We start from the raw sequence: 19,955 nt of genomic DNA, 5'->3' as shown, positions 1-19,955 counted from the left end.
ACGGGACTTTTTAAAAGTAACCCCCCTGGGGTTTTTTCCCCCTTCATCGGGGAAAAGTGTTGAAATTTTGGGGGAAAAGGGGAAAAAGAGGAAAATTTTTTTCTTGAGTTTTTTACTGTGAAAAAAGAAATTTTTCCATTTTCTAAATTTGGTTTTAAAAAATTTCAAAAAACTTTTCTTATTTTTGGGAATACGTTTTAAAAAATTTTTGGAACAATATTTTTAGATTTTTTCCTTTTTGGACAATATATTTTTTACATTTTAAAGAAAACCCCAACATTTTTTGCTTTTTCATTTACAGTAAAATGATCAGCTAATTTTCCTTTTTGGAGATCTGCGACCTGGGTTAGCATTAAAATCCCACAGATCTACGGTCGTCCACAGATCTAAGGTCGTTTCTTTAGCCCCGCCTTAAATTATGACGTCATTTGTAGGAGGCATGGAATTCAAAATGGCGGTTGAGAAAGAAACACGTTTTGATCGAATTTGAAACAAAATGTCCTGCGTGGTTTATTACTAATGGACTCAGAAACGGAATAGATTTGGCGGTAATTTCACCATGGTAATACATTGTTATTTCTAGAAAATGCACAGCATAACGATTTAATACGATTCGTCCCAGAACGTTTCGTCCCAGTGGAATTTACCGCAGTAAAAAAATAATTTTTTCAAGAATGTTGACGTCGAAATTTGGGGGTCAAGAAAACAATGCCTGACCTCATATATCTAAGGTAGGTCTTCTATATCATCATAAAACATCTCATAGATCTAAGTAAGGTCTTCTATACCATTACAAAACATCTCACAGATCTAAGTTTATAGGTCTTCTATACCATCACAAAAGATCTCACAGATCTAAGGTAGGTCTTCTATACCATAATAAAACATCTCACAGATCTAAGGTAGGTCTTCTATACCATCACAAAAGATCTCAAAGATCTAAAGTAGGTCTTCTTTACCATTACCAAACATCTCACAGATCTAAGGTAGTTCTTCTATATCATCATTAAACATCTCACAGATCTAAGGTAGGTCTTCTATACCATCATAAGACATCTCACAGATCTAAGGTAGGCCTTCTCTATCATCATAAAACATCTCACAGATCTAAGGTAGGTCTTCTATACCATCATAAGACATCTCACAGATCTAAGGTAGGCCTTCTCTATCATCATAAAACATCTCACAGATCTAAGGTTGGTCTTCTTTACCATCATTAAACATCTCACAGATCTAAGGTAGGTCTTCTATATCATCATAAAACATCTCACAGATCTAAGGTAGGTCTTCTATATCATCATAAAACATCTCACAGATCTAAGGTAGGTCTTCTATATCATCACAAAACATCTCACAGATCTAAGGTAGGTTTCTAAATCATCATAAACATCTCACAGATCTAAAGGTGGGTCTTTCTATATCATCATAAAGACATTTCACAGATCTAAGGTGGGTCTTCTATACCATCAATAAGACATCTCACAGATCTAAGGTAGGCCTTCTCTATCATCATAAAACATCTCACAGATCTAAGGTTGCGTCTTCTTTACCATCATTAAACAATCTCACAGATCTAAGGTAGGTCTTCTACATCATCATAAAACATCTCACAGATCTAAGGTAGGTCTTCTATATCATCATAAAACATCTCACAGATCTAAGGTAGGTCTTCTATTAATCATCACAAAACATCTCACAGATCTAAGGTAGGTCTTCTAAATCATTCATAAAAACATCTCACAGATCTAAGGTGGGTCTTCTATATCATCATAAGACATTTCACAGATCTAAGGTGGGTCTTCCTATACCATCATAAGACATCTCACAGATCTAAGGTAGGCCTTCTCTATCATCATAAAACATCTCACAGATCTAAGGTTGGTCTTCTTTACCATCATTAAACATCTCACAGATCTAAGGTAGGTCTTCTATATCATCATAAAACATCTCACAGATCTAAAGGTAGGTCTTTCATAACATCATAAGACATCTCACAGATCTAAGGTAGGTCTTCTATACCATCATAAAACATCTCACAGATCTAAGGTAGGTCTTCTATACCATCATAAGACATCTCACAGATCTAAGGTAGGTCTTCTATACCATCATAAGACATCTCACAGATCTAAGGTAGGCCTTCTCTATCATCATAAAACATCTCACAGATCTAAGGTTGGTCTTCTTTACCATCATTAAACATCTCACAGATCTAAGGTAGGTCTTCTATATCATCATAAAACATCTCACAGATCTAAGGTAGGTCTTCTATATCATCATAAAACATCTCACAGATCTAAGGTTGGTCTTCTATACCATCATAAAACATCTCACAGATCTAAGGTAGGTCTTCTATATCATCATAAAACATCTCACAGATCTAAGGTAAGTCTTCTATATCATCATAAGACATCTCACAGATCTAAGGTTTGTCTTCTATACCATCATAAGACATCTCAAAGATCTTAGGTAGGCCTTCTCTATCATCATAAAACATCTCACAGATCTAAGGTTGGTCTTCTTTACCATCATTAAACATCTCACAGATCTAAGGTAGGTCTTCTATATCATCATAAAACATTCTCACAGATCTAAGGTGGGTCTCCATATAATCATAAAACATCTCACAGATCTAAGGTAGGTCTTCTATACCATCATAAGACATCTCAAAGATCTAAGGTGGGTCTTCTATACCATCATAAGAACATCTCACAGATCTAAGGTAGGTCTTCCATATCATCATAAAACATCTCACAGATCTAAGGTTGGTCTTCTTTACCATCATTAAACATCTCACAGATCTAAGGTTGGTCTATTATAGCATCATTAAACATCTCACAGATCTAAGGTAGGTCTTCTATACCATTATTAAAACATCTCACAGATCTAAGGTAGGTGTTTTATACCATCATAAGACATCTCAAAGATCTAAGGTTGGCCTATTATAGCATCATTAAACATCTCACAGATCTAAGGTTGGTCTTTTATATTATCATAAAACATCTCACAGATCTAAGGTTGGTCTTCTTTACCATCATTAAACATCTCACAGATCTAAGGTTGGTCTATTATAGCATCATAAAACATCTCACAGATCTAAGGTAGGTCTTCTATACCATCATTAAACATCTCACAGATCTAAGGTTGGTCTTTTATATTATCATAAAACATTTCACAGATCTAAGGTTGGTCTTTACCATCATTAAACATTTCACAGATCTAAGGTTGGTCTTCTTTACCATCATTAAACATCTCACAGATCTAAGGTTGGTCTATTATAGCATCATTTAACATCTCACAGATCTAAGGTAGGTCTTATATACCATCATTAAACATCTCACAGATCTAAGGTAGGTCTTTTATACCATCATAAGACATGTCAAAGATCTAAGGTAGGTCTTCTATACCATCATAAGAAATGTCACAGATCTAAGGTAGGCCTTCTCTATCATCATAAAACATCTCACAGATCTAAGGTTGGTCTTCTTTACCATCATTTAACATTTCACAGATCTAAGGTAGGTCTTCTTTATCATCATAAAACATCTCACATATCTTAAGGTAGGTCTTCTTTATCATCATAAGACATCTCACAGATCTAAGGTTGGTCTATTATAGCATCATTAAACATCTCACAGATCTAAGGTAGGCCTTCTATATCATCATAAAACATCTCACAGATCTAAGGTGGATCTTCTATATCATCATAAAACATCTCACAGATCTAAGGTTGGTCTTTTTTATCATCATAAGACATCTCACAGATCTCAGGTTGGTCTTCTATATCATCATAAAACATCTCACAGATCTAAGGTAGGTCTTCTATATCATCATAAAACATCTCACAGATCTAAGGTAGGTCTTCTATATCATCATAAAACATCTCACAGATCTAAGGTAGGTCTTCTATATCATCACAAAACATCTCACAGATCTAAGGTAGGTCTTCTAAATCATCATAAAACATCTCACAGATCTAAGGTGGGTCTTCTATATCATCATAAGACATTTCACAGATCTAAGGTGGGTCTTCTATACCATCATAAGACATCTCACAGATCTAAGGTAGGCCTTCTCTATCATCATAAAACATCTCACAGATCTAAGGTTGGTCTTCTTTACCATCATTAAACATCTCACAGATCTAAGGTAGGTCTTCTACATCATCATAAAAACATCTCACAGATCTAAGGTAGGTCTTCTATATCATCATAAAACATCTCACAGATCTAAGGTAGGTCTTCTATATCATCACAAAACATCTCACAGATCTAAGGTAGGTCTTCTAAATCATCATATAAAACATCTCACAGATCTAAGGTGGGTCTTCTATATCATCATAAGACATTTCACAGATCTAAGGTGGGTCTTCTATACCATCATAAGACATCTCACAGATCTAAGGTAGGCCTTCTCTATCATCATAAAACATCTCACAGATCTAAGGTTGGTCTTCTTTACCATAATTAAACATCTCACAGATCTAAGGTAGGTCTTCTATATCATCATAAAACATCTCACAGATCTAAGGTGGGTCTTCCATATCATCATAAAACATCTCACAGATCTAATGTAGGTCTTCTATACCATCATAAGACATCTCAAAGATCTAAGGTGGGTCTTCTATACCATCATAAGACATGTCACAGGTCTAAGGTAGGTCTTCTATACCATCATAAGACATCTCACAGATCTAAGGTAGGCCTTCTCTATCATCATAAAACATCTCACAGATCTAAGGTTGGTCTTCTTTACCATCATTAAACATCTCACAGATCTAAGGTAGGTCTTCTATATCATCATAAAACATCTCACAGATCTAAGGTAGGTCTTCTATACCATCATTAAACATCTCACAGATCTAAGGTAGGTCTTCTATATCATCATAAAACATCTCACAGATCTAAGGTAGGTCTTCTTTATCATCATAAAACATCTCACAGATCTAAGGTAGGTCTTCTATACCATCATAAGACATCTCAAAGATCTAAGGTGGGTCTTCTATACCATCATAAGACATGTCACAGATCTAAGGTAGGCCTTCTCTATCATCATAAAACATCTCACAGATCTAAGGTTGGTCTTCTTTACCATCATTAAACATCTCACAGATCTAAGGTAGGTCTTCTATACCATCATAAGACATCTCACAGATCTAAGGTTGGTCTTCTATACCATCATAAGACATCTCACAGATCTAAGGTAGGTCTTCTATACCATCATAAGACATCTCAAAGATCTAAGGTGGGTCTTCTATACCATCATAAGACATCTCACAGATCTAAGGTAGGTCTTCTATATCATCATAAAACATCTCACAGATCTAAGGTTGGTCTTCTTTACCATCATTAAACATCTCACAGATCTAAGGTTGGTCTATTATAGCATCATTAAACATCTCACAGATCTAAGGTAGGTCTTCTATACCATCATTAAACATCTCACAGATCTAAGGTAGGTGTTTTATACCATCATAAGACATCTCAAAGATCTAAGGTTGGCCTATTATAGCATCATTAAACATCTCACAGATCTAAGGTTGGTCTTTTATATTATCATAAAACATCTCACAGATCTAAGGTTGGTCTTCTTTACCATCATTAAACATCTCACAGATCTAAGGTTGGTCTTTTATATTATCATAAAACATTTCACAGATCTAAGGTTGGTCTTCTTTACCATCATTAAACATCTCACAGATCTAAGGTTGGTCTTTTATATTATCATAAAACATTTCACAGATCTAAGGTTGGTCTTTACCATCATTAAACATTTCACAGATCTAAGGTTGGTCTTCTTTACCATCATTAAACATCTCACAGATCTAAGGTAGGTGTTTTATACCATCGTTAAACGTTTATCTCACAGATCTTAGGTAGGTCTTCTATACCATCATTAAACATCTCACAGATCTAAGGTAGGTCTTCTATACCATCATAAGACATCTCAAAGATCTAAGGTAGGTCTTCTATACCATCATAAGACATGTCACAGATCTAAGGTAGGCCTTCTCTATCATCATAAAACATCTCACAGATCTAAGGTTGGTCTTCTTTACCATCATTAAACATTTCACAGATCTAAGGTAGGTCTTCTATATCATCATAAAACATCTCACATATCTAAGGTAGGTCTTCTTTATCATCATAAGACATCTCACAGATCTAAGGTTGGTCTATTATAGCATCATTAAACATCTCAGAGATCTAAGGTAGGCCTTCTATATCATCATAAAACATCTCACAGATCTAAGGTGGGTCTTCTATACCATCATAAGACATCTCACATATCTAAGGTTGGTCTTCTATATCATCATAAAACATCTCACAGATCTAAGGTTGGTCTTCTATATCATCATAAAACATCTCACAGATCTAAGGTAGGTCTTCTATATCATCATAAAACATCTCACAGATCTAAGGTAGTTCTTCTATATCATCATAAAACATCTCACATATCTAAGGTTGGCCTTCTATATCATCATAAGACATCTCACAGAATAAGATCTAAGGTTGGTATATTATAGCATCATTAAACATCTCAGAGATCTAAGGTAGGCCTTCTATATCATCATAAAACATCTCACAGATCTAAGGTTGGTCTTCTATATCATCATAAAACATCTCACAGATCTAAGGTAGGTGTTCTATACCATCATAAGACATCTCAAAGATCTAAGGTAGGCCTTCTTTATCATCATAAAACATCTCACAGATCTAAGGTAGGTCTTCTATACCATCATAAGACATCTCACAGAATAAGATCTAAGGTTGGTCTATTATAGCATCATTAAACATCTCACAGATCTAAGGTTGGCCTATTATAGCATCATTAAACATCTCACAGATCTAAGGTTGGTCTTTTATATTATCATAAAACATCTCACAGATCTAAGGTTGGTCTTCTTTACCATCATTAAACATTTCACAGATCTAAGGTAGGTCTTCTATATCATCATAAAACATCTCACATATCTAAGGTAGGTCTTCTTTATCATCATAAGACATCTCACAGATCTAAGGTTGGCCTATTATAGCATCATTAAACATCTCACAGATCTAAGGTAGGTCTTCTATATCATCATAAAACATCTCACAGATCAAAGGTTGGTCTTCTATATCATCATAAAACATCTCACAGATCTAAGGTTGGTCTTCTATATCATCATAAAACATCTCACAGATCTAAGGTTGGTCTTCTATATTATCATAAAACATCTCACAAAACTTAAGAAGGTCTTTCATAACATCATTTAACATCTCACATATCTAAGGTAGGTCTTCTATATCATCATAAGACATCTCACAGATCTAAGGTAGGTCTTCTATATCATCATAAGACATCTCACAGATCTAAGGTAAGTCTTCTATATCATCATAAAACATCTCACAGATCTAAGGTAAGTCTTCTATATCATCATAAAACATCTCACAGATCTAAGGTTGGTCTTCTATATTATCATAAAACATCTCACAAAACTAAAGAAGGTCTTTCATAACATCATTTAACATCTCACATATCTAAGGTAGGTCTTCTATATCATCATAAAACATCTCACAGATCTAAGGTAGGTCTTCTATATCATCATAAGACATCTCACAGATCTAAGGTTGGTCTTCTATATCATCATAAAACATTTGACAAATCTAAGGTAGGTCTTTCATAACATCATTTATCATCTCACTGGTTTAAGGTCCCCGGTAGGTGTTCTATATCATCACAAAACATTTCAAAGATCTAAGGTAGGTCTTCTATATCATCATAAAACATCTCACAGATCTAAGGTGGGTCTTTCATAACATCATTTATCATCTCACAGATCTAAGGTAGGTCTTCTATATCATCATAAGACATCTCACAGATCTAAGGTAGGTCTTTCATAACATCATTTATCATCTCACAGATCTAAGGTAGGTGTTATATACATCATAATACATCTCACAGATCTAAGGTAGGTCCGACATTGATAAATTTGGTATGTTGATCAAAATGAATATTACAGTATAAATTGTTCATGATAAGTAAAAATGAGATTTGGGGACAATCAATTTGCATTTATTTATTTTTTTATGCAGACAAACTTCTTTCATTTTCCTAAACGATATTAAAGATGACTGTAGCAACTTGGAACATTATGGATCCAGATAGTTTAGTGACAGAACAGCTGTTACTTTGTAACAGAAGGCCTGGGTTCAAATCCCAGTCTGGATTGTTGTCTTGTTGTTTGTACAGTTATCATTAATTAGCATTTTTGTTGATATATACCTTTTTACAATACAATAGTTCATTAAATTCCTAATGACATACCGCCTCCGTGGTCGAGGGGTTAGAGTCGATGACTTCTAATCCAGGTACCTCTCTGGCGTGGGTTCGATCCCCGGGAGATGCTTTGGTAGTTTAGCGCGGAGGAAGGTTGTCTAGTACTGGTGTAACTCTCCAGGAACGATGGTTAGGAAACTACCCGCCTATATGACTGAAATACTGTTGAAAAAGGCGTAAAATGAAACAAACAAACAAAAACCTAATGACATACCCCAATGATAATTGAAATTAAATAACTTTTTCATGTACCTTTTGTATCTATGTTTGGAATTCATGTTATTAAGCAGATATTGTGGGATGCATTTACCTAGACTCCAAAAATGTGTTATGATAAACTGGATATAGAGGATATTGAGTGAGTGTAAGTTTAATACTGAATTCAGCCAGAGGCTGCATAAGTAATAGAAAGAGCACCGAAACACGAGGCTATCTGATTTGTACGAGGGGGCGTAGCCCCCGAGTATTAATCAGATTGTCGAGTGTTTTGGTGTTCTTTCTCTTTTGTATCATAGTCAAACATAAAAGCACGTTCCCTGTTGTCACAATATCAAACCCCGGCAAAAATGAACCAATGAACGAACATCTGAATATGACATTTCTGTCGCTTTCCCTTTCTCTGTCGTAACAATATGTAAACCCCAGCAAAAATAAGCCAATCAATGGGGATGCCCTGGAGTGCGGGTAACTAATACCCGCACTCCAGTTAACGCAATGTGCATGTATATGTATACGATTTAACCCTGACACATTTTCAACAGAAAGGTCTCCAAACTATGATACAATATTATTTTATTCAACGAGTTCAATAGCTTTAGTAATGAACTTACACGAATTTAATATTCTATTAATCACATACCAAAAATAAAGACCGTTTGAAGTTAAAAAGAACCATTTTTACATTGACGCATCTATAGTATAACGTTAACATTTAACTCTGTTTATATAACGCACGTCAGGTCAAATATATGCACGGCTGTGCAAAACCATTTTACGGAGTTGCAAAACGGCACATGTATGTAAAAAATAATATTTTGCTTGCACAGAGGCTCGCATAATTTATGTTTATTAAACTTGTTCAGTATTGAAGAACCTACACTCATTCAATATTTTCTATTTACTTTTTCGAAAACGCCGTCATTAAAACGTCCAGGAAAAGGTGCTTTCAAAACAACAAATATAAAAAAATTACAAAAGAAACCGAACATAAAACAAGGTATAATGTGCTATCTTGTAGACTTTTTCAGTTCTTTAAAAACAAATTTCAAATATAAAATACTTAAAATATATATTTATCTATCCAAATGTATGCTTACAAAGACTGAACGGTGGTTTAACCAAAACGGTTTCTATACGGTCAATTTTATGTACCTTGCTTCTATACGAGAAAGCGCTGTCGGACCGTATATGTTGCGACACTTATATGTCACACGTGTGGGACATATTCGGCTCGTCTTATACGTGTCTGCAATTTGGTAGTAAATGCCTGACCGTATATGTCACACATTTTACACAGTAAACTAGAATTATCATCATCGTTTTAACCTATCTTCAGCAACGTTGATACTGCATCATCATCAACAACAACTACAACAACAACATCATCATCATCATCTAAATCAGCGCTATATTTGTTTAAGTCCACGCCGCCTATCATTTTACCAGTAAGATGACTTCTGTTGCAATACACAGTAAAAAGATGTAATAAATATTTTGGACATTATGGGAACTGTTTACTTGTCCGTGCGCCTGTGACCGAGTACGTGCGTAACTCGTGAGCCCAACTCGAGTCACGACTATGTTTCCTCATTTGACACCAGTACTGGTTAGTTCCAGGAAGCGGACTCTAAAATTGATTAATTAAAGTTGAAATAACGTGTTTCGCAATCGAGCATAAATAAATATGTTTACACTAATAACTTGTACTAGATTAGCTAAGGGCCCTGAAATTATTTTATTCAAGCAGCAAGCAATATACAAACAACATTTTAGTGCAAGACGAAAATATAGTCTTGTTAACAGTGATATTGCTTGCAGTACAATACTCATGAAATAGTTTTGCGCTTATATGGTAAAATATTTGTTTATTATACACTCTAAAAAACGGTGAAATATTTATTTTTATACACTTATAAAAGAAAACGGTGAACTATTTGTTTACTTTACACTTGTGATGATGATGATGCTGCTGATGGTGATAAAGGTGATGAAGATGGCGGTTTCCGTCATAATGTTATTTTTTAGCTCGACTATTCGATAAGAATAAGTAGAGCTATTGTAGTCACCCGAGCGTCGGCGTCGGCGTAACCACTTATGTTAAGATTTTTGTAATACCTCAAATATTTTCAAAGTCCATTGACATATGTCTTTGAAACTTTGCACACTTGTTCACCATCATGACCCCAACCTGTAGACAGGAGGAGGTAACTGTATCAAGCATTTTTTTTTACTATCAAGCACTAAGAATAGTCGAGCGTTGCTGTCCTACCGACAGCTCTTGTTTTATTTTCAATCATTTTTTTAATAAACGATATTGTGCAAAACGAACTTATTAAGTTTGTTTAATTGTCACACCGGCACATTATAGGCCATATGGCGACATTCCAGCGAAGACCTCATGTGCCCTTTCGTGCATTATTTCAGGCATGAACGGGCACCTGAGTAGAACCACCGACGTTCCGTAAGCTAGCTGGATAGCTTCCTCACATGACGAACTTATTTAAGTACAAATCCACATGTGACGCATACGCGTTGGTATTTTCATTTTTATGCGCATTTTTTGTTAATTGACAAATACGTTTTGGTGAGCATAGAAAAACTCAATCCAAACAAATATGGCACATTTTATGTTCAATTTTCGACTGAAGAGTGTGCCATATTTGAACGAATATGTCACACGTGTGACAAATTCGAACCGAAGTTATTACACGTGTGCAATATTCGATCAGTGACATATACGCGCGGTCCGACAAAGTGCTGCTTTCTGTAGAATTATCATGAACATGGAGGCAACCGATGGAAAAAGTCTGCAGATTTGTATGTCTTTAAAAGCTGGTTTCACGGAATATTATAATTATTCATGTTCAATATTTTTATTTGTTCCGTTGATATAAGTATGCATTCAATCGACAACAAAAGAAAAGGCAACTGTGAATCCGCAGTGAAAGAAATTTGTCAAATCCATGGTAAAGTAATGGTAATGATTAAATGTCCGTGTGCCGTGACTACAGGACAACGTAATCATGCATACGTCTGCTACGATTCATAATAAATACAAGAGCACAGTTATAAGATTAAGAAATTATGCCGTAAAAAGCAGAAAAAGGACTACAGCTAGATAATATACTGTTTGCTTATATATTTGTCCTTCCAATTTTTTTATTGTTTTTATTCTGTATTATAAAAGATACATGATATTTTACTCTTAAGAGAAAAAAATTGCACTTACGATTGGGGAACACCTATCGTAAAGTTACGACAGATTTTGCACTTAAGATTTTCTTAAGATATTTTTTAAAAAGAAATTTATCGTAAGAATTTGTTGTGCAAAAATCTCTGCAGCTGTATATTATCCGTAGTCCTTTCGCCGCATTTTACGGACAGGCGTGACTCGAGCGATCGGACCCTACACATTTCTTCATAATTAGTTTTTGTAAATAAAAAAACAACAACATCTATTCATGTAAAAACATATTCGTAAATTGAACCATGTCAACAAATATCACTACATAACCAGTGCCACATATGTGTCTTGGGAAATATTTTTTTTTTACACTGTATCAAAATTAATTGAACTCAATACATGTACTTAATTTTATGCAAATATCGTTAGAATGAGGTTCATGTGTATCAGAAAACAATCTTCGTTGCGTAAAATATTATATGAATGAAAATTATATAAGTTTTATTTAAATATTTACAGAAAGAAACTTGATAGAAAATTAAATACGTAAAAATGTTGTTTTAAGAAAACTCACAGTGCAAGTGAATGTATATAAGAAACCGGGGAATGAATTGACCATATGGAAGCCGTTTTGGATAACCAAATCCAAGTGAAATGATACATTTACTTTTATATCTAGGAATATCTGGATACGGTAAACGAAAGCTACAACATTTTACTCAAATTATTTTCGTACATATTTTTTTTTAAATTTTTACACGTTATTTTAACGTGCGCATTTTATGTAAAGGATATAAAAGAAGAATCATATTTTATGCCTTCAACCTTAAGACGCATATGCATAGTTTGATTACCCCCTCAATCAAATCAAACAACAGTTCAATAGTCATAGGGTTGAGTTGATTGCACGCTTACGGTGAGCGGCATCCAGAATTTTCTAACAATAGGCTATATGGTACAGACCATGATTATTCACCCAAAGATTCAAATGTATTGTATTGACCTTACAATGTGTTCAGCAATATTTGAAAAGAAGTCCGCATATTTTTCACCACTTACGATGTAGTGACAACATTCAGGCTGCGCCTATGCGTATTACTATGGTGGCTGCTTTAGAACGCTTTTATCGGACTTTCGTCTTGTCGTGTTGTCGCTAACGTTGCACGCCAACGGCGCGTTGTCGTGCGCCATGTTGTCGCTCGGCTCAAATCGAATGATTGACTTATAAACCAACCGACAGAGCGACAACAACGCGTCGTTTGGCGTGCTTCTCTAGAGACACGACGACAATATGACAGTGCGACAACTCGCCATTTGGCGAGTTTCGCTATAGCGACAGGACGGAATGGCGAGAATACGATATAGGTTGTGTTGTCGCTATGGACAACGCAACGCGCAAAGTATACCAAATCAGCCACCATATATTACTGCGTGTTGCGGTCATACATTTGTGTTTATTTTTTATCATTTTTGTGTCCTTGAAAAGAGGATATAGAGGATATTCAATTTTAATCTATAAATACATGATTTATTTTCATCGAGTGGTATGAAAATTAATATTTCATGAGTGGCGGTAGCCTAACAATTTTCATGCCACAAGATGAAAATAAATCGTGTATTTTTAGAAGAAAAAAAAAGAATTTTCTGTTTATTATATACATTTTTCTCTTTTTTGACATTACAATTAGAAAGACTTACCCTAAAATTTTGTGTACTGGCAGAATTTAAAAGAAATTAAGTAGTCCGGCAAGACACCAGTGAAAATACGGAAAATATGTTTCACTGCAGAGAAAAATAAATTTATACAAAGAACGTACGGAAAATGAAAATAGGCGTTTTATTTCATTAATATTTCTCAATGTTTCATTTATAAGAATATAATAAACCGGTATATAACGCAATAATAACATAATAATTATGTTTGTGATATGAACTTTTAATAGATATTATTTAATTTATGGCTTAATTCCTGGTATTTAAGGATCATCCCTCGACATGTGCAACTTGAGGATAATAACGTATGTACTCTTTTTTTTTTTTGGCTTCCGTAAATTATGTTAATGATAAATGTAGCAACATAAAATAGTTTTCATCAAAATAGTTTAGTGTTAGAACAGCTGTTACTTTGTAATAGAATGCCTGGGTTCAAATCCCATTTGGATTATTGTGATGTTGTTTTACAGCTCTCAATACTTTACACTTGTTGTTCATACTGTAAAGTTAAATGATATGACAGATCTGTTACATGATGTAAGGTGTGACCGATCTTAGACCTGTGACATGTATAATGATGATACAGGGGGCCGACCGAAGATCTGTGAGATGTATAATGATGTTACAGGTGACCGACCGTAGATCTGTGGGATGTATAATGACGATACAGGTGAACGACCGTAGATCTGTGGGATGTATAATGATGATACAGGGGGCCGACCTTAGATCTATGGGGTGTATAATGATGATACAGGTGACCGACCGTAGATCTGTGGGATGTATAATGATGTTACAGGTGGCCGACCGTAGATCTGTGGGATGTATAATGATGATACAGGGGGCCGACCGTAGATCTGGGGGATGTATAATGATGTTACAGGTGGCCGACCGTAGATCTGTGGGATGTATAATGATGATACAGGGGGTCGACCGTAGATCTATGGGATGTATAATGATGATACAGGTGAACGACCGTAGATCTGTGGGATGTATAATGATGTTACAGGTGACCGACCTTAGATCTGTGGGATGTATAATGATGATTACAGGGGGCCGACCGTAGATCTGTGGGATGTATAATGATGTTACAGGGGCCGACCGTAGATCTGTGGGATGTATAATGATGTTACAGGTGAAACGACCGTAGATCTGTGGAATGTATAATGATGATACATGGGGCGACCTTAGATCTGTGAGATGTATAATGATGATACAGGTGAACGACCGTAGATCTGTGGATGTATAATGATGATACAGGGGACCGACCGTAGATCTGTGGATGTATAATGATGATACAGGTGAACGACCGTAGATCTGTGGGATGTATAATGATGTAACAGGTGGCCGACCGTAGATCTGTAGGATGTATAATGATGTTACAGGTGAACGACCGTAGATCTGTGGGATGTATAATGATGATACATGGGGCCGACCTTAGATCTGTGAGATGTATAATGATGGTACAGGTGAACGACCGTAGATCTGTGGGATGTATAATGATGATACAGGGGGCCGACCGTAGATCTGTGGGATGTATAATGATGATACAGGTGACCGACCGTAGATCTGTGAGATGTATAATGATGTTATAGGTGGCCGACCGTAGATCTGTGGGATGTATAATGATGATACAGGGGGCCGACCGTAGATCTGTGGGATGTAAAATGATGATACAAGGGGCCGACCGTAGATCTGTGAGATGTATGAAGATGATACAGGGGGCCGACCGTAGATCTGTGGGATGAATAATGATGATACAGGTGAACGACCGTAGATCTGTGGGATGTATAATGATGTTACAGGTGACCGACCTTAGATCTGTGGGATGTATAATGATGATACAGGGGGCCGACCGTAGATCTGTGGGTTGTATAATGATGTTACAGGTGGCCGACCGTAGATCTGTGGGATGTATAATGATGTTACAGGTGAACGACCGAAGATCTGTGGGATGTATAATAATGATACATGGGGCCGACCTTAGATCTGTGAGATGTATAATGACGATACAGGTGAATGACCGTAGATCTGTGGGATGTATAATGATGATTCATGGGGCCGACCTTAGATCTTTGAGATGTATAATGATGATACAGGGGGCCGACCGTAGATCTGTGGGATGTATAATGATGATACAGGTGAACGACCGTAGATCTGTGGGATGTATAATGATGTAACAGGTGGCCGACCGTAGATCTGTGGGATGTATAATGATGTTACAGGTGAACGACCGTAGATCTGTGGGATGTATAATGATGATACATGGGGCCGACCTTAGATCTGTGAGATGTATAATGATGATACAGGTGAACGACCGTAGATCTGTGGGATGTATAATGATGATACAGGGGCCGACCGTAGATCTGTGGGATGTATAATGATGATACAGGGGGCCGACCGTAGATCTGTGGGATGTATAATGATGATACATGGGGCCGACCGTAGATCTGTGACATGTATAATGATGTAACAGGTGGCCGACCGTAGATCTGTGGGATGTATAATGATGATACAGGGGGCCGACCAAAGATTTGTGAGATGTATAATGATGATACAGGTGAACGACCGTAGATCTGTGAGATGTATAATGATGATACAGGGGGCCGACCGTAGATCTGTGGGATGTATAATGATGTTATAGGTGGCCGCCTGTAGATCTGTGGGATGTATAATGATGTTATAGCTAGGTGAACGACCGTAGATCTGTGGGATATATAATGATGATACAGTTGGCCGACCTTAGATCTGTGGGATGTATAATGATGTTACAGGTGAACGACCGTAGATCTGTGGGATGTATAATGATGTTACAGGTGACCGACCGTAGATCTGTGGGATGTATAATGATGTTACAGGTGGCCGACCGTAAATCTGTAGGATGTATAATGATGATACAGGGGGCCGACCTTAGATCTGTGGGATGAATAATGATGTTACAGGTGAACGACCGTAGATCTGTGGGATGTATAATGATGTTACAGGTGGGCCGACCGTAGATCTGTGGGATGTATAATGATGTTACAGGTGACCGACCGTAGATCTGTGGGATGTATAATGATGTAACAGGTGGCCGACCGTAGATCTGTGGGATGTATAATGATGTTACAGGTGGCCGACCGTAGATCTGTGGGATGTATAATGATGTTACAGGTGGCCGACCGTAGATCTGTGGGATGTATAATGATGTTATAGGTGGCCGACCGTAGATCTGTGAGATGTATAATGATGATACAGGTGACCGACCGTAGATCTGTGAGATGTATAATGATGTTACAGGTGACCGACCGTAGATCTGTGGGATGTATAATGATGATATAGGTGACCGACCGTAGATCTGTGAGATGTATAATGATGATACAGGTGACCGACCGTAGATCTGTGAGATGTATAATGATGTTACAGGTGACCGACCGTAGATCTGTGGGATGTGTAATGATGATACAGGTGACCGACCGTAGATCTGTGAGATGTTTAATGATGATATAGGTGACCGACCGTAGATCTGTGAGATGTATAATGATGATACAGGTGAACGACCGTAGATCTGTGAGATGTATAGTGATGTTATAGAAGACCGACCGTAGATCTGTGAGATGTATAATGATGTTACATGGGGCCGACCTTAGATCTGTGGGATGTATAATGATGTTACAGGTGGCGAACCGTAGATCTGTGGGATGTATAATGATGTTACAGGTGGCCGACCGTAGATCTGTGGGATGTATAATGATGATACAGGTGAACGACCGTAGATCTGTGGGATGTATAATGATGTTACAGGTGACCGACCGTAGATCTGTGGGATGTATAATGATGATACAGGTGAACGACCGTAGATCTGTGGGATGTATAATGATGTTACAGGGGGCCCCGACCGTAGATCTGTGGGATGTATTATGATGATACAGGTGAACGACCGTAGATCTGTGGGATGTATAATGATGATACAGGGGGCCGACCGTAGATCTGTGGGATGTATAATGATGATACAGGTGGCCGACCGTAGATCTGTGGGATGTATAATGATGATACAGGTGGCCGACCGTAGATCTGTGGGATGTATAATGATGTTACAGGTGGCCGACCGTAGATCTGTGGGATGTATAATGACGATACAGGTGAACGACCGTAGATCTGTGGGATGTATAATGACGATACAGGTGAACGACCGTAGATCTGTGGGGATGTATAATGATGATACAGGTGAACGACCGTAGATCTGTGGGATGTATAATGATGATACAGGGGGCCGACCGTAGATCTGTGGGATGTATAATGATGATACAGGGGGCCGACCGTAGATCTGTGGGATGTATAATGATGATACAGGGGGCCGACCGTAGATCTGTGGGATGTATAATGATGATACAGGGGGCCGACCTTAGATCTGTGGGATGTATAATGATGTTACAGGTGGCCGACCGTAGATCTGTGGGGTGTATAATAATGTTACAGGGGGTCGACCGTAGATATGTGAGATGCATAATGATGATACAGGTGAACGACCGTAGATCTGTGGGATGTTTTAATGATGTTACAGGTGACCGACCGTAGATCTGTGGGATGTATAATGATGTTACAGGTGAACGACCGTAGACCTGTGAGATGTATAATGATGTTATAGGTGGCCGACCGTAGATCTGTGGGATGTATAATGATGTTACAGGTGAACGACCGTAGATCTGTGGGATGTATAATGATGATACAGGGGGCCGACCGTAGATCTGTGGGATGTATAATGATGTTATAGGTGAACGACCGTAGATCTGTGGGATGTATAATGATGTTACAGGTGACCGACCGTAGATCTGTGAGATGTATAATGATGTTATAGGTGGCCGACCGTAGATCTGTGGGATGTATAATGAGGATACAGGGTGAACGACCGTAGATCTGTGGGGTGTATAATAATGTAACAGGGGGTCGACCGTAGATATGTGAGATGCATAATGATTATACAGATGAAAGACCGTAGATCTGTGGGATGTATAATGATGATACAGGGGGCCGACCGTAGATCTGTGGGATGTATAATGATGATACAGGGGGCCGACCGTAGATCTGTGGGATGTATAATGATGATACAGGGGGCCGACCGTAGATCTGTGGGATGTATAATGATGATACAGGGGGCCGACCGTAGATCTGTGGGATGTATAATGATGTTACAGGTGGCCGACCGTAGATCTGTGGATGTATAATGATGTTACAGGTGAACGACCGTAGATTCTGTGGGATGTATAATGATGATACATGGGGCGACCGTAGATCTGTAGGATGTATAATGATGTTACAGGTGAACGACCGTACATCTGTGAGTTGCATAATGATGTTACAGGTAACCGACCTTAGATCTGTGGGATGTATAATGATGAAACAGGTGAACGACCGTAGATCTGTGGGATGTATAATGATGATACATGGGGCCGACCGTAGATCTGTGGGATGTATAATGATGATACAGGGGGCCGACCGTAGATCTGTGGGATGTATAATGATGTTACAGGTAACCGACCTTAGATCTGTGAGATGTACAAGTATAATGATGATACAGGTGCACGAACGACCGTAGATCTGTGGGATGTATAATGATGATACAGGGGCCGACCGTAGATCTGTGGGATGTATAATGATGTAACAGGTGGCCAACCGTAGATCTGTGGGATGTATAATGATGTTACAGGTGAACGACCGTAGATCTGTGGGATGTATAATGATGATACAGGGGGCCGACCGTCGATCTGTGGGATGTATAATGATGATACAGGGGGCCGACCGTAGATCTGTGGGGTGTATAATGATGATACAGGGGGCCGACCTTAGATCTGTGGGATGTATAATGATGATACAGGGGGCCGGCCGTAGATCTGCGGGATGTTTATATGATAATACAGGTGAACGACCGTACATCTGTGAGATGTATAATGATGTTACAGGTAACCGACCTTAGATCTGTGGGATGTATAATGATGATACAGGTGAACGACCGTAGATCTGTGGGATGTATAATGATGATACAGGGGGCCGACCGTAGATCTGTGGGGTGTATAATGATGATACAGGTGAACGACCCTAGATCTGTGGGTGTATAATGATGATACAGGGGGCCGACCGTAGATCTGTGGGGTGTATAATGATGATACATGGGGCCGACCGTAGATCTGTGGGATGTATAATGATGTTACAGGTGAACGACCGTAGATCTGTGGGATGTATAATGATGTTACATGGGGCCGACCGTAGATCTGTGGGATGTATAATGATGTTACAGGTGAACGACCGTAGATCTGTGGGATGTATAATGATGTTACAGGTGAACGACTGTAGATCTGTGGGATGTATAATGATGATACAGGGGGGCCGACCGTAGATCTGTGAGATGTATAATGCTGATACAGGGGGCCGACCGTAGATCTGTGGGGTTTATAATGATGTTACAGGTGACCGACCTTAGATCTGTTAGATGTTTAATAATGATTCGTGAGACTGACGACTTTAGATCTGTGATGTGTTTTATAATGAT

The 19,955-nt window shown here is 37.8% G+C and overlaps 2 protein-coding genes across 2 annotated transcripts; both read left to right on the top strand.

Moving 5' to 3' along the window:
• The first annotated feature begins 14,261 nt into the window (after positions 1 to 14,261).
• Positions 14,262 to 16,356, top strand: LOC132732522 (uncharacterized). Its single transcript, XM_060718968.1, has 4 exons — positions 14,262 to 14,456; positions 14,773 to 14,898; positions 15,319 to 15,444; positions 16,120 to 16,356. The coding sequence occupies exons 1-4, from the start codon at positions 14,262 to 14,264 to the stop codon at positions 16,354 to 16,356; spliced, it is 684 nt and encodes a 227-aa protein (XP_060574951.1).
• Positions 16,357 to 16,783: 427 nt separating this feature from the next.
• LOC132732521 (uncharacterized) lies at positions 16,784 to 19,382 on the top strand. Its single transcript, XM_060718967.1, has 5 exons — positions 16,784 to 16,894; positions 17,509 to 17,592; positions 17,973 to 18,032; positions 18,645 to 18,746; positions 19,116 to 19,382. The coding sequence occupies exons 1-5, from the start codon at positions 16,784 to 16,786 to the stop codon at positions 19,380 to 19,382; spliced, it is 624 nt and encodes a 207-aa protein (XP_060574950.1).
• The last annotated feature ends 573 nt before the right edge of the window (positions 19,383 to 19,955 follow it).

Source organism: Ruditapes philippinarum, unplaced genomic scaffold (genome assembly GCF_026571515.1).
Source record: "Ruditapes philippinarum isolate M1 unplaced genomic scaffold, ASM2657151v2 ctg576_1_1_1_1, whole genome shotgun sequence".
Lineage (NCBI taxonomy): Eukaryota > Metazoa > Mollusca > Bivalvia > Venerida > Veneridae > Ruditapes > Ruditapes philippinarum.
Note: the sequence above shows the minus strand (reverse complement) of the source record. Positions and strands in the feature narration are given on the sequence as shown.